The 12,213-nt window shown below is 35.2% G+C and overlaps 1 protein-coding gene and 1 long non-coding RNA gene across 2 annotated transcripts; one reads left to right on the top strand and one right to left on the bottom strand.

Moving 5' to 3' along the window:
• Positions 1 to 3,280: 3,280 nt before the first annotated feature.
• LOC148762196 (uncharacterized) lies at positions 3,281 to 4,375 on the bottom strand. Its single transcript, XR_016026905.1, has 2 exons — positions 4,331 to 4,375; positions 3,281 to 3,495 (listed from the first exon to the last, which is right to left on the bottom strand). It is a non-coding gene; the product is annotated as an uncharacterized LOC148762196 (long non-coding RNA).
• Positions 4,376 to 6,575: 2,200 nt separating this feature from the next.
• LOC148762195 (uncharacterized) lies at positions 6,576 to 10,536 on the top strand. Its single transcript, XM_088807658.1, has 5 exons — positions 6,576 to 6,705; positions 7,355 to 7,438; positions 8,275 to 8,340; positions 9,081 to 10,467; positions 10,526 to 10,536. Exons 4-5 carry the CDS (start codon positions 9,087 to 9,089, stop codon positions 10,534 to 10,536), a joined length of 1,392 nt encoding a protein of 463 aa, XP_088663784.1. The 5' UTR covers positions 6,576 to 6,705; positions 7,355 to 7,438; positions 8,275 to 8,340; positions 9,081 to 9,086.
• The last annotated feature ends 1,677 nt before the right edge of the window (positions 10,537 to 12,213 follow it).

Here is a 12,213-nt window from a genome sequence, read left to right as displayed (position 1 = left end):
AATCTTAAACAAATTCAATAGATAACCTAATATCATAACCTTGGTTTTGAATCTTGAGCTTGAAGTGGATAGGTTGCTTTGTCTTTTACATTATCGTTCATACATGCATAATAATAATAGTAAAAACTATTCTTATCTAAATATAAAATTTATGTATAAATAATATTTTTAATTAAATTTTAATACATTGCATTTAACATCTTATAATATTGATGTAAATGTAATGAATTATAACATTATATTTAAATGTTAATAAAATACATAATATACATAATTTTATTTATGTATTAATGTTAACATTAACTATTAGTTAATGTTAACATTAATACATAAATAAAATTATGTATATTATGTATAAGGTTAATATAGGTATATATAGTTAATGTTAACATTAATACATAAATAAAATTATGTATATTATATATAAGGTCAATATAGATATATATACCATTTATATACTTATTAATTGACATTCAAATATCATGTTGATGCTATGTAAATTAACGTCAATGTTAACTTTATATATATTAACTTTAAATTTTAATGTTATTTATAATTTTTTAAAAAAATTATAATTTCATTAGTTGATGTTAACATTAATATATAAGGTCAATATAGATAGGGGTGTGCAAACAGTTAGTTCGGTTATTGGATATCCAATAACCGAACTAACCAAAGTTCTATTTAAAACTAACCGAAATTGAACCGAACTATATAGCTAACCGAACTAACCAAAACTGAACTAATTTGATTCGTTCAGTTCTATTTTCAAAAACTGAACTTAATAAATTTTTTATTTTTTTGTTTGTATATATTTATTTATATTGTATTTTTTAAAATAAATCAATAGTACAAAAATATTAAAAATGACCCTAAAAAATTATAACAAATAAAATGAATACTCATATAATTTATATGATAAAAACAACAATAAATAATTAAAAACATAGATAAAAACAACAATAAATAGTCTTGAGCAAATAACAACAAATCATTAATAGTATTTAACAATAGATAAAAACAAGAACAAATAGTCTTCAATAAATAGGTTGTACCTTTAAACCAAGCCTTGAAGAGTACATACTAGTAAAAATAGAGGTGAGAGATAATAAATCAATTGGAGACTGTGTAGCAGAAGGGGGTTCAGATGGAAGGAAAGATGTAGAAAACGAGGGTGGTGCAACAAAGGGAAGTGCAATGGCAAGTGCTTGAGTTGGATTTTCAGTAGCAGGCACATTAGCACCAAAAGCACTCATTTCAGAAGTAAGAATGACATGCCCAATTCGCTTTTTTTGTTTATAAGATCCAAAACACCAATATATGCTCCAGCAGCACCCCCATCTTTTCTTCTAAATGTCACAAAAAATTTAAATAGATGAATTACTACGAGAAATTACACCACATTCCTTTGTAGCTAAAACAAATAAAAAAATCGACAATAAATTAATTAATTGAAAACTTGTGTCCTAAAAAGACATAAAAGACATATCACACAAATGAAACAACACTTCCTCATTGAAGCTTTACCAAAGCTATCAAGTATTGAGACATATTAAAGCAGCATATATGCTTAAAACTTATTGGACATTATGATACAAGGGCACTTCCAACTCCTTGGCAGAAAGAGTATAGGCATGCTGCTCTTTTTTCTATTGGAAAGCTCTTAACCTAGAAGATACTACAACTGTATCCCACCCTTTTACCATCTAAGCTAAGCCCAAGAAGCAAAAGCACTTCCCACCGCTTGTTTAAGTATTTGTAAAGGTTTTCCTCAGTGATTATAAAATTGCAATTCTTCAACTAGACCTTTAGTACAAGGGAAATCACATTTACAGACAAGCAATTTCATTATTCAAAACAAACGATTATCCATTGGATGTCGAAAATGGAATTACCTTGATCTTAGCTAGCCAAATAGGATGTACTAAAGTTTCTAGTTTTTCGAAATCTCAACGCATTTGAAACCTTCTAATTAACTCTTCCCTCATCCTAGCCATAAAGAAAGGTTGAACAGAGCATGATATAAATAAATTCAAAGACAACCTTGTCCAATTAACAACTATATCTCAATCTCAAATTGCATAATATCAACTCTTCTTTACTTTTCTGTTGTTTTCTTTAGTTTTGATCTAGGGACTTTTGCCAAATGAAAGTAAAAGTAGAAATAAGAGGTGAAGAATGAATTACAATAAATTGTTGTATGGATAAGATTGAAAAGCTATAGGTAATCTACGGAACAATCTACCTTTGGGCAACATTGATGCTGCTGACTACTAACTGTCAAACTGTTATTGTCAAACTGCATTGCAAATAGCTATTCTCTCCTATAAATATTTTCTGTTTTGTTCTAGGCATCCAGTTGTATTTTCTTTTCTCTTATGCCCATGTTATTGCGGTGGAGGGAACCCACGCTATTTCAAACTTATCCCTCCGATTTTGGGAGGTGAATTGCTGCCCCTCATAGACTATGACCTTTTTGTTAAGTTATCATTCTGATTTTGTTTTTATTGAATACAAATCAAGCTTTTTGAAAAAAAAAACATTTCCTTCCTCTCTAGTTTGTTTCTAAACGTTAATTTCAATAAAAGTTACCTATGAGCCCCAAGATTTGGTAGCAGACTCTATGATTCTCACAGAGTGGAAGAAAAATAATTAAAAACCCAAAAAGAAGAGAAGAGGAACTAAAATGTAAAAACCTAAAAAAACTTACCAGTTACTTGATGTGGGAAGGCCCGGAAAGGTGAAGGATCAAGGATGGCAGCAACTTAGACTTGCTAAGAATGAAAGAAGGGGAAGAGAAGAGGGTGGAGAGTCTGGAGAGTGGAGAATGGAGATGGGATGCCAGAAAGGGGAACTAAAGAGATGAGATTATGTCACGACCCGGTACTCCCCTCGAGCCCGTGACAACCGTCGCGGTGTCCCGGTAGACACTTATTGCCCGGAATGTCAACCCGAAACCCCGCAAGGCTTTACTATCAGTTTTTCTGTTCCCTTATGAGCAACCATTGTCAAATATCGTGTTCTAAAAGATTTTAAGCTGTTTTCAACTTTAAACAAATAAAATATTAATTTTTCGTCTCACAGGGGTATTTTGGTCATTTTCCTCAAAAATTTTAAAATTGGCTAAAACGTAATATATAAGTACAAAACACACAATTCATATTCAAAATGAGTTTAAAAGTCTAAAATCTTCATTTAAAACGAAATTATGGTTATTTGAATATAATAAGAAAATAAAAGAAATATTAAGTAAAATATTCTATTTTCTTATAAAACAATATTTATAGAGTTATACGTGAATAATTTTTATAGCATAAAAGCTAAATAAATTTATACATACTTAAATACAGTAAGCCAAAATATTTAATTTAATTTACAATAACAAGAGTGCCCCCGAATAAACAAAAGTAAAGAGGACTGTGAACCTACGGTTTGGAAAATGCAGATCCCACTGTAGTCCTCGATGAGATCAGCTATCTACAGTCTATACTGAACCTGAAATGGGTGGAAATGAAGGTGGTGAGATTATAAAATCCCAATGAGTAAACAGACATCATCATAAACATCTAGAGTTGATTTCATGGAGACAATAAAGTAAATCATCATAAACTGGGTTATACAATTAGAACACATCTCGTTCAAAATACGTAAAAAGGCTTATGAATCTCATAAAAATCTAGGCTTGTGCCATAAATCCATTCTCGGGGACACCTTGGCCGAGGCATCCTACCGAGACCGCCAAGGCTATTAAAATTCACATTTCACATAAATCATGTTTTTGTTTTGAAAACATAGCCGTTCCTTGGCGTTGGCTGAGTTCCCCCTCACGTGGTGGTTTAGCGTGAAGTGAACCCTAAACTTTACCCCAGGAGATACCCTACGCGCCTCTCTGTTCGAGGTAAGAATATAATGGGGTTTACCGTGCCCCTCTAAAAGGCTGGTCCACAGAAACCCCCTACTGCAGTGATTAATTAATATATAATCCACCATATAATAAAACTCAATAACATGATATGGCAATTTTGTAATTCGTAATTTTTCAAGGTAACCAAACAATTCGCATTTCAATACAATTGCCAACTAGCCAATCATGCTCGATTTATCATAAGCCAGTTAATTTAAACAATCAAATTGCCACAATTAACAGTCTCCGTGTACTCTATTTTTCAAAATCACTATTAATTTCAAAACAATTTATAATTTAATTTCGTTGAAACTCATTTATTCATAAAACATGAAAATTTATCTTTTTAAATTCCTTTTTCCATAGAATTCATGAAAGCATCTAAAAACCACCCTAGATAATTAAAATGACAGTAAGTTTACTCACAATGTCTAGAATGCAAACTTTCGAAGCACTCTGTCTACTGGTCCTCGGATGCAATTTTCTTACCTTTATCGGAGGACTCACCACCTTAACACAGTACAAAATCGAGAGTTTCACCAAGTTGATACTAAATCAAAATTAAACTAATTTAGATTACCAATGCATGATATGGAATGCAAAAATGCACTGGTAACTATCTAAACCCGGTATTGGCCTAATTCGTCTTATCACCCGATTAAATTCCTAACGGGTCCGTTTAAACTCCAATTTGATTCTCTTCAGTTTCTATACCTCAATTGCACCCAAATTAACTTAATGTCCCTCAGTGGTGCAAATTATCAGCCCCAACAGCAAATTACGAAAATACCCCTAGTGGGTAAAAATTCATATTTTTGCTCCGAAAATTCCCATTATTTTTCTAGGCTCATAATTCATTATTCCTTAACCAATTCTCCTAGAATAAAATCAAACTCATCCTCACTCACTACATGGTAAATTCAGCCATTAATGGTTGGGGGAGAAAATAAATTCCTTTCTTGTTGTTTTGTTTCTAAATATGCTAAACTAACTAAAAACACTAACATAAATTAAAATCAAATAAATCCAACAACTTTCTCTCTCCTAACCCGTTTTTCCATAATTGAATTCATCATGAAAACATGTAATTTAATCATGGAAAATAAAGAGAAATGCTTGGGAATAAGAAAACTCAAGCTTAATAGAAAAAATCTCACCTTTTTCACTTAATTTCCTTGAAAATTCACACTTTTTCTTTGATTTTCTCTCTCTAGGGTTTTGTTTTTGTTTTCTCTCTCTTCTTGCTGGTTTGGCCGGCCATGGGGTGGAAGATGGGCTGATTTTGTGCCTTTTAAAAAAGAAAAATAATAAATTAATAAAGGAATGACACATGGCATCATGTCATTGGCCTGTTTTTAAAATTTTAAAAATTTAAACATTTTATCTCCACCACATGTTTAGTCAAGGGTCAAAGATGAAGACAAAGGAAGACCATGTGCTGGAAAAAATATCCTGGTGGTGGAAAATTACAATTTTGCCCTTGAGGTGGCAAAATTACCATTTTACCCCTATACTCCAAATTATACCGAAATTAAAATTTTTCACTTCTAAACCTCAAATCATACTTCAATAAGTCAAATTATACTCCAATAAGTCAAATGGGGCCAAAAAAATTCTTTTCTAAAATTCTCATTTTGTCCCCAAGTGGTAAATGATCATTTTGCCCCTAGTTAGTGAAAATTTCGATTTGACTCCAAATTGATCCTCAAACTCCAAATTACCATTTTAAGTCATCCATGAACTGTGAAACTCTTAATCTCACCTTAAAATTCCTATTTGATCTAGTTCGAGGATTAAATAAACTTTGTTGTACCTCTAGGTACAATACCGACTTTTGTAAATTTTTCGGGACTCTCCTAGCATGCAATCATGCTATCATCACATGTAAGTCATGAATAGTATTGTAAAGCCCGACCTTATAAAATATTATTCATGACTTACATGTGATGATAGCATGATTGCATGCTAGGATAGTCCCAAAAAAATTTACAAAAGTCGGTATTGTACCTAGAGGTACAACAAAGTTTATTTAATCCTCGAACTAGATCAAATAGGAATTTTAAGGTGAGATTAAGAGTTTCACAGTTCATGAATGACTTAAAATGGTAATTTGGAGTTTGAAGATCAATTTGGAGTCAAATCGGAATTTTCACTAACTAGGGGCAAAATTGTCATTTGCCACCTTGGGACAAAATGGAAATTTTTAGAAAAGATTTTTGGCCCCATTTGACTTATTGGAGTAAGATTTAAGGTTTAGAAGTGAAAAATTTTAATTTCGGTATAATTTGGAGTAAAAGGGTAAAATGGTAATTTTACCATTCGAAATCGAAAATTTAATTTTTTGAAAGGATTTTGATCAAATTTAATTATTTGGAGTGTGAAATGAGTATGAGGAGTGAAAATTATGCATTATGGAAAATTTTCAATTTTTGGGGTAAAAATGTAATTTTTGAAAAGTTCGGGGGCAAAAGTGTAATTTTAAAAAATTTGCTCCACCAAAACTTTGGAAAAATCTGGAAATTTCACTTAAGACTTGGATAAGTCAAAGGGAATGCATGGTGAAAAAAATAGGACAAGTGGATGGCTAGAAAAAAAAAAATGAATTAATAAAATATTTAAAATATGAATAAAATAATATTATTTCATTAAACAATAAAAAGGCATAAAAAAAATCAGCCCACCATTCTTCTTCTTCAACATTCGGCCAAGCAAGAAACAAGAGAGAGAAAGGAGAAAACAAAACCCTAGAGAGAGAAAATCAAAGAAAAAGTGTGAATTTTCAAGGAAATTAAGTGAAAAAGGTGAGATTTTTTCTATTAAGCTTGAGTTTTCTTATTCCCAAGCATTTCTCTTTATTTTCCATGATTAAATTACATGTTTTCATGATGAATTCAATTCTGAAAAAATGGGTTAGGAGAGAGAAAGTTGTTGGATTTATTTGATTTTAATTTATGTTAGTGTTTTTAGTTAGTTTAGCATATTTAGAAACAAAACAACAAGAAAAGAATTTATTTTCTCCCCCAACCATTAATGGCTGAATTTACCATGTAGTGAGTGAGGATGAGTTTGATTTTATTCTAGGAAAATTGGTTAAGGAATGATGAATTATGAGCCTAGAAAAATAATGGGAATTTTCAGAGCAAAAATACGAATTTTTACCCACTAGGGGTATTTTCGTAATTTGTTGTTGGGACTGATAATTTGCACCACACTGAGGGACATTAAGTTAATTTGGGTGCAATTGAGGTATAGAAACTGAAAAGAATTAAATTGGAGTTTAAACGGACCCGTTAGGAATTTAATCGGGTGATAAGACGAATTAGACCAATACCGGGTTTAAATAGTTACCAGTGCATTTTTGCATTCCATATCATGCATTGGTAATCTAAATTAGTTTAATTTTGATTTAGTACCAACTTGGTGAAACTCTCGATTTTGTATTGTGTCAAGGTGGTGAGTCCTCCGATAAAGGCAAGGAAATTGCATCCGAGGACCAGTAGACAGAGTGCTTCGAAAGTCTGCATTCTAGACATTGTGAGTAAACTTACTGTCATTTTAATTATCTAGGGTGGTTTTTAAATGCTTTCATGAATTCTATGGAAAAAGGAATTTAAAAGGATAAATTTTCATGTTTTATGAATAAATGAGTTTCAATGAAATTAAATTATAAATTGTTTTGAAATTAATAGTGATTTTGAAAAATAGAGTACACGGAGACTGTTAATTGTGGCAATTTGATTGTTTAAATTAACTGGCTTATGATAAATCGAGCATGATTGGCTAGTTGGCAATTGTATTGAAATGCGAATTGTTTGGTTACCTTGAAAAACTACGAATTACAAAAATTGCCATATCATGTTATTGAGTTTTATTATATGGTGGATTATATATTAATTAATCACTGCAGTAGGGGGTTTCTGTGGACCAGCCTTTTAGAGGGGCACGGTAAACCCCATTATATTCTTACCTCGAACGGAGAGGCGCGTAGGGTATCTCCTGGGGTAAAGTTTAGGGTTCACTTCACGCTAAACCACCACGTGAGGGGGAACTCAGCCAACGCCAAGGAACGGCTATGTTTTCAAAACAAAAACATGATTTATGTGAAATGTGAATTTTAATAGCCTTGGCGGTCTCGGTAGGATGCCTCGGCCAAGGTGTCCCCGAGAATGGATTTATGGCACAAGCCTAAATTTTTATGAGATTCATAAGCCTCTTTACGTGTTTTGAACAAAATGTGTTCTAATGCTATAACCCAGTTTATGATGATTTACTTTATTGTCTCCATGTACTCAACTCTAGATGTTTATGATGATGTTTGTTTACTCATTGGGATTTTATAATCTCACCACCCTCATTTCCACCCATTTCAGGTTCAGTATAGACTGTAGATAGCTGATCTCATCGAGGACTACAGTGGGATCTGCATTTTCCAAATCGTAGGTTCACAGTCCTCTTTACTTTTGTTTATTCGGGGGCACTCTTGTTATTGTAAATTAAATTAAATATTTTGGCTTACTGTATTTAAGTATGTATAAATTTATTTAGCTTTTACGCTATAAAAATTATTCACGTATAACTCTATAAATATTGTTTTATAAGAAAATAGAATATTTTACTTAATATTTCTTTTATTTTCTTATTATATTCAAATAACCATAATTTCATTTTAAATGAAGATTTTAGACTTTTAAACTCATTTTGAATATGAATTGTGTGTTTTGTACTTGTATATTACGTTTTAGCCAGTTTTAAAATTTTTGAGAAAAATGACCAAAATACCCTTGTGAGACGAAAAAATTAATATTTTATTTGTTTAAAGTTGGAAACAGCTTAAAATATTTTAGAACACGATATTTGACAATGGTTGCTCACAAGGGAACAGAGAAACTGATAGTAAAGCCTTGCGGGGTTTCGGGTTGACATTCCGAGCAATAAGTGTCTACCGAGACACCGCGGCGGTTGTCACGGGCTCGAGGGGAGTACCGGGTCGTGACAATTCGATTGGTATCAGAGCTTTTGGTTTTCAAGATCAAAATTTTTAGTTTTAAAGTTGTTTTAAATATTTACAATATCAGTGTGGCCCCGGATTAAGTTAAGTTAGGTTAGGTTGAATAGAATGCATGCATTTGCATATAGAGCCTAAGGTTACCTAAACTTGCTCGTATTTTTTTTATAGATTATAATGCCTCCTCGACGCGGACGCCCACCTCTCACTAGATCGGTTGGGAGGGGAAGAGGTCGTTCCCAACGTCATCAGCCAGATACAGTAGAGGAGGAATCAGCTGCATCTACCATTCGGGCAGCACTTGCTGCTGAGCAGGCCGATAGTCCTCCACATCCTCCATCTCCTCAGCCACCTACTGGTATTCCCGCCATGCCTACTGAGGCAGCACAGGCATTGGCAGCTTTCTTTGCAGCAATGGCTGGTCAAGCTCAGACTGGTCAAGTTCCACCTGTAGTGCCTCCAGCTACTCATTTAGTTCCACCACCAATACAGGATGTATCCATTTCCAAGAAGCTGAAGGAGGCTAGGCAATTGGGTTGTGTATCTTTCACTGGTGAGTTGGATGCCACTGTAGCAAAGGACTGGATTAATCAGGTGTCCGAGACTCTCTCTGATATGGGATTAGATGATGACATGAAGCTGATGGTGGCTACGAGATTATTAGAGAAGAGGGCTCGTACTTGGTGGAATTCGGTGAAGTCCCGTTCCGCTACTCCTCAGACATGGTCCGATTTTCTCAGGGAATTCGATGGTCAGTATTTCACTTATTTCCATCAAAAAGAAAAGAAGAGAGAATTTCTGAGTTTGAAACAGGGAAATCTAACTGTAGAGGAGTACGAGACTCGTTTTAACGAGTTGATGTTATATGTGCCGGATCTGGTGAAATCTGAGCAGGATCAGGCCAGCTATTTCGAGGAAGGGCTCCGTAATGAGATCAGAGAGCGAATGACAGTGATTGGTAGGGAGCCACATAAGGAGGTGGTACAGATGGCTTTACGGGCTGAGAAGCTCGCGACTGAGAATAGAAGGATTCGGACTGAGTTTGCAAAAAGGAGGAATCCTGGTATGTCTTCTAGTCAGCCAGTAAAAAGAGGCAAGGACTCAACGACTTCAGGGAGTACTACTTCTGTTTCCGTGACATCTCCTCGACCTCCATTTCCACCATCACAGCAGAGACCTTCGAGGTTTAGCAGATCTGCTATGACTGGTTCTGGGAAGAGTCTCGGAGGTTTTGACAGATGCAGAAATTGTGGGAATTATCATAGTGGGCTATGTAGAGGGCCAACAAGATGTTTCCAATGTGGACAGACGGGTCACATTAGGAGTAATTGCCCACAGTTAGGACGAGCCACTGTAGCTGCATCATCTCCACCAGCTCGCACAGATATACAGAGGAGAGATTCTTCTGGGTTACCACCGAGACAGGGAGTAGCCATACGGTCTGGTGTGGAGAGTAATACCCCGTCACATCCGCCTTCGAGACCACAGACTCGTACCGCAACAAGAGTTTTTGCTGTGACAGAAGATGAGGCACGAGTCCGACCTGGAGCAGTGACAGGTACTATGTCTTTATTTGATAAAGATACTTATGTTTTGATAGATTCTGGCTCAGATAGATCTTATGTGAGTACGACATTTGCATCAATTACTGATAGAAACCTGTCACCATTAGAGGAAGAAATTGTAGTGCATACCCCTCTAGGAGAACAGTTGATTAGAAATACTTGTTATAGAGACTGTGGGGTAAGGGTAGGTGAGGAAGAATTTAGGGGTGACTTAATTCCTCTAGAGATCTTGGATTTTGATTTAATATTAGGTATGGACTGGTTAACTGCACATCGGGCGAACGTGGATTGTTTCCGAAAAGAAGTTGTTCTTCGGAATTCTGAGGGAGCAGAGATTGTGTTTGTAGGGGAACGTCGAGTATTACCATCTTGTGTAATCTCGGCCATCAAAGCTTCAAAATTAGTGCAAAAAGGGTATCTGACTTATTTGGCATACGTGATCGATACTTCAAAGGGGGAACCTAAGTTAGAGGATGTCCCAATAGTAAGTGAGTTTCCTGATGTATTTCCTGATGATTTACCGGGAATACCTCCTAATCGAGAGCTTGAGTTCCCTATTGATTTACTTCCGGGTACCGTACCTATTTCTATTCCTCCATATAGAATGGCTCCAGCAGAGTTGAAGGAACTGAAAGCCCAGTTGCAAGATTTGGTGGATAAAGGTTTCATTCGCCCTAGCATTTCTCCTTGGGGAGCACCAGTCCTATTTGTAAAGAAGAAAGATGGCACTCTTCGATTGTGTATTGATTACCGTCAGCTGAACCGAGTGACCATCAAGAATAAATACCCTTTACCCCGGATAGATGATCTTTTTGATCAATTACGAGGTGCTATGGTATTCTCTAAGATTGATTTGAGATCTGGGTACTATCAATTGAGGATTAAGGAGCAGGATGTACCTAAGACTGCCTTCAGGACTCGTTATGGGCATTATGAGTTTCTGGTGATGCCGTTTGGTTTGACTAATGCCCCGGCAGTTTTTATGGATCTTATGAACAGGGTGTTCCATCCATACTTGGATAAGTTTGTGATAGTATTCATCGATGACATCCTGGTTTATTCGAAGAATGATGATGAACATGCTGCCCATTTGCGCATTGTGTTGCAAACTTTGCGCGAGAGACAACTCTATGCCAAGTTCTCTAAATGTGAATTCTGGTTGAAAGAAGTGGTTTTCTTGGGACATGTGGTGTCCGGAGCTGGAATTTATGTCGATCCCAAGAAGATTGAGGCAATCTTGCAATGGGAGCAACCGAGAACGGTAACTGAGATTCGTAGTTTCCTTGGCTTAGCCGGTTATTACCGGAGATTTGTTCAGGGATTTTCTTTGATAGCAGCTCCTCTGACTCGTTTGACTCGTAAAGGAGTTAAGTATGAGTGGGATGATGTTTGTGAGAATCGATTTCAGGAGCTAAAGAATCGGTTAACCTCCGCTCCCGTTTTAACACTTCCTGTTAGTGGAAAAGAATTTGTGGTATACAGCGATGCATCTAAGTTGGGATTAGGGTGTGTGTTGATGCAGGATGAGAAAGTAATAGCTTATGCTTCCCGACAGTTGAAGAAGCACGAGACGAATTACCCTACTCATGACTTGGAGTTGGCAGCAGTAGTATTCGCATTGAAGATTTGGAGACATTATTTATATGGTGAGCGTTGTCGGATTTTTTCTGATCATAAAAGTTTGAAGTATTTGCTCACCCAGAAAGAGCTTAACTTGAGACAGAGACGATGGTTGGAGT

Source organism: Theobroma cacao, chromosome 6 (genome assembly GCF_053813885.1).
Source record: "Theobroma cacao isolate CCN51 chromosome 6, ASM5381388v1, whole genome shotgun sequence".
NCBI classification, from domain to species: Eukaryota; Viridiplantae; Streptophyta; class Magnoliopsida; order Malvales; family Malvaceae; genus Theobroma; species Theobroma cacao.
Note: the sequence above shows the minus strand (reverse complement) of the source record. Positions and strands in the feature narration are given on the sequence as shown.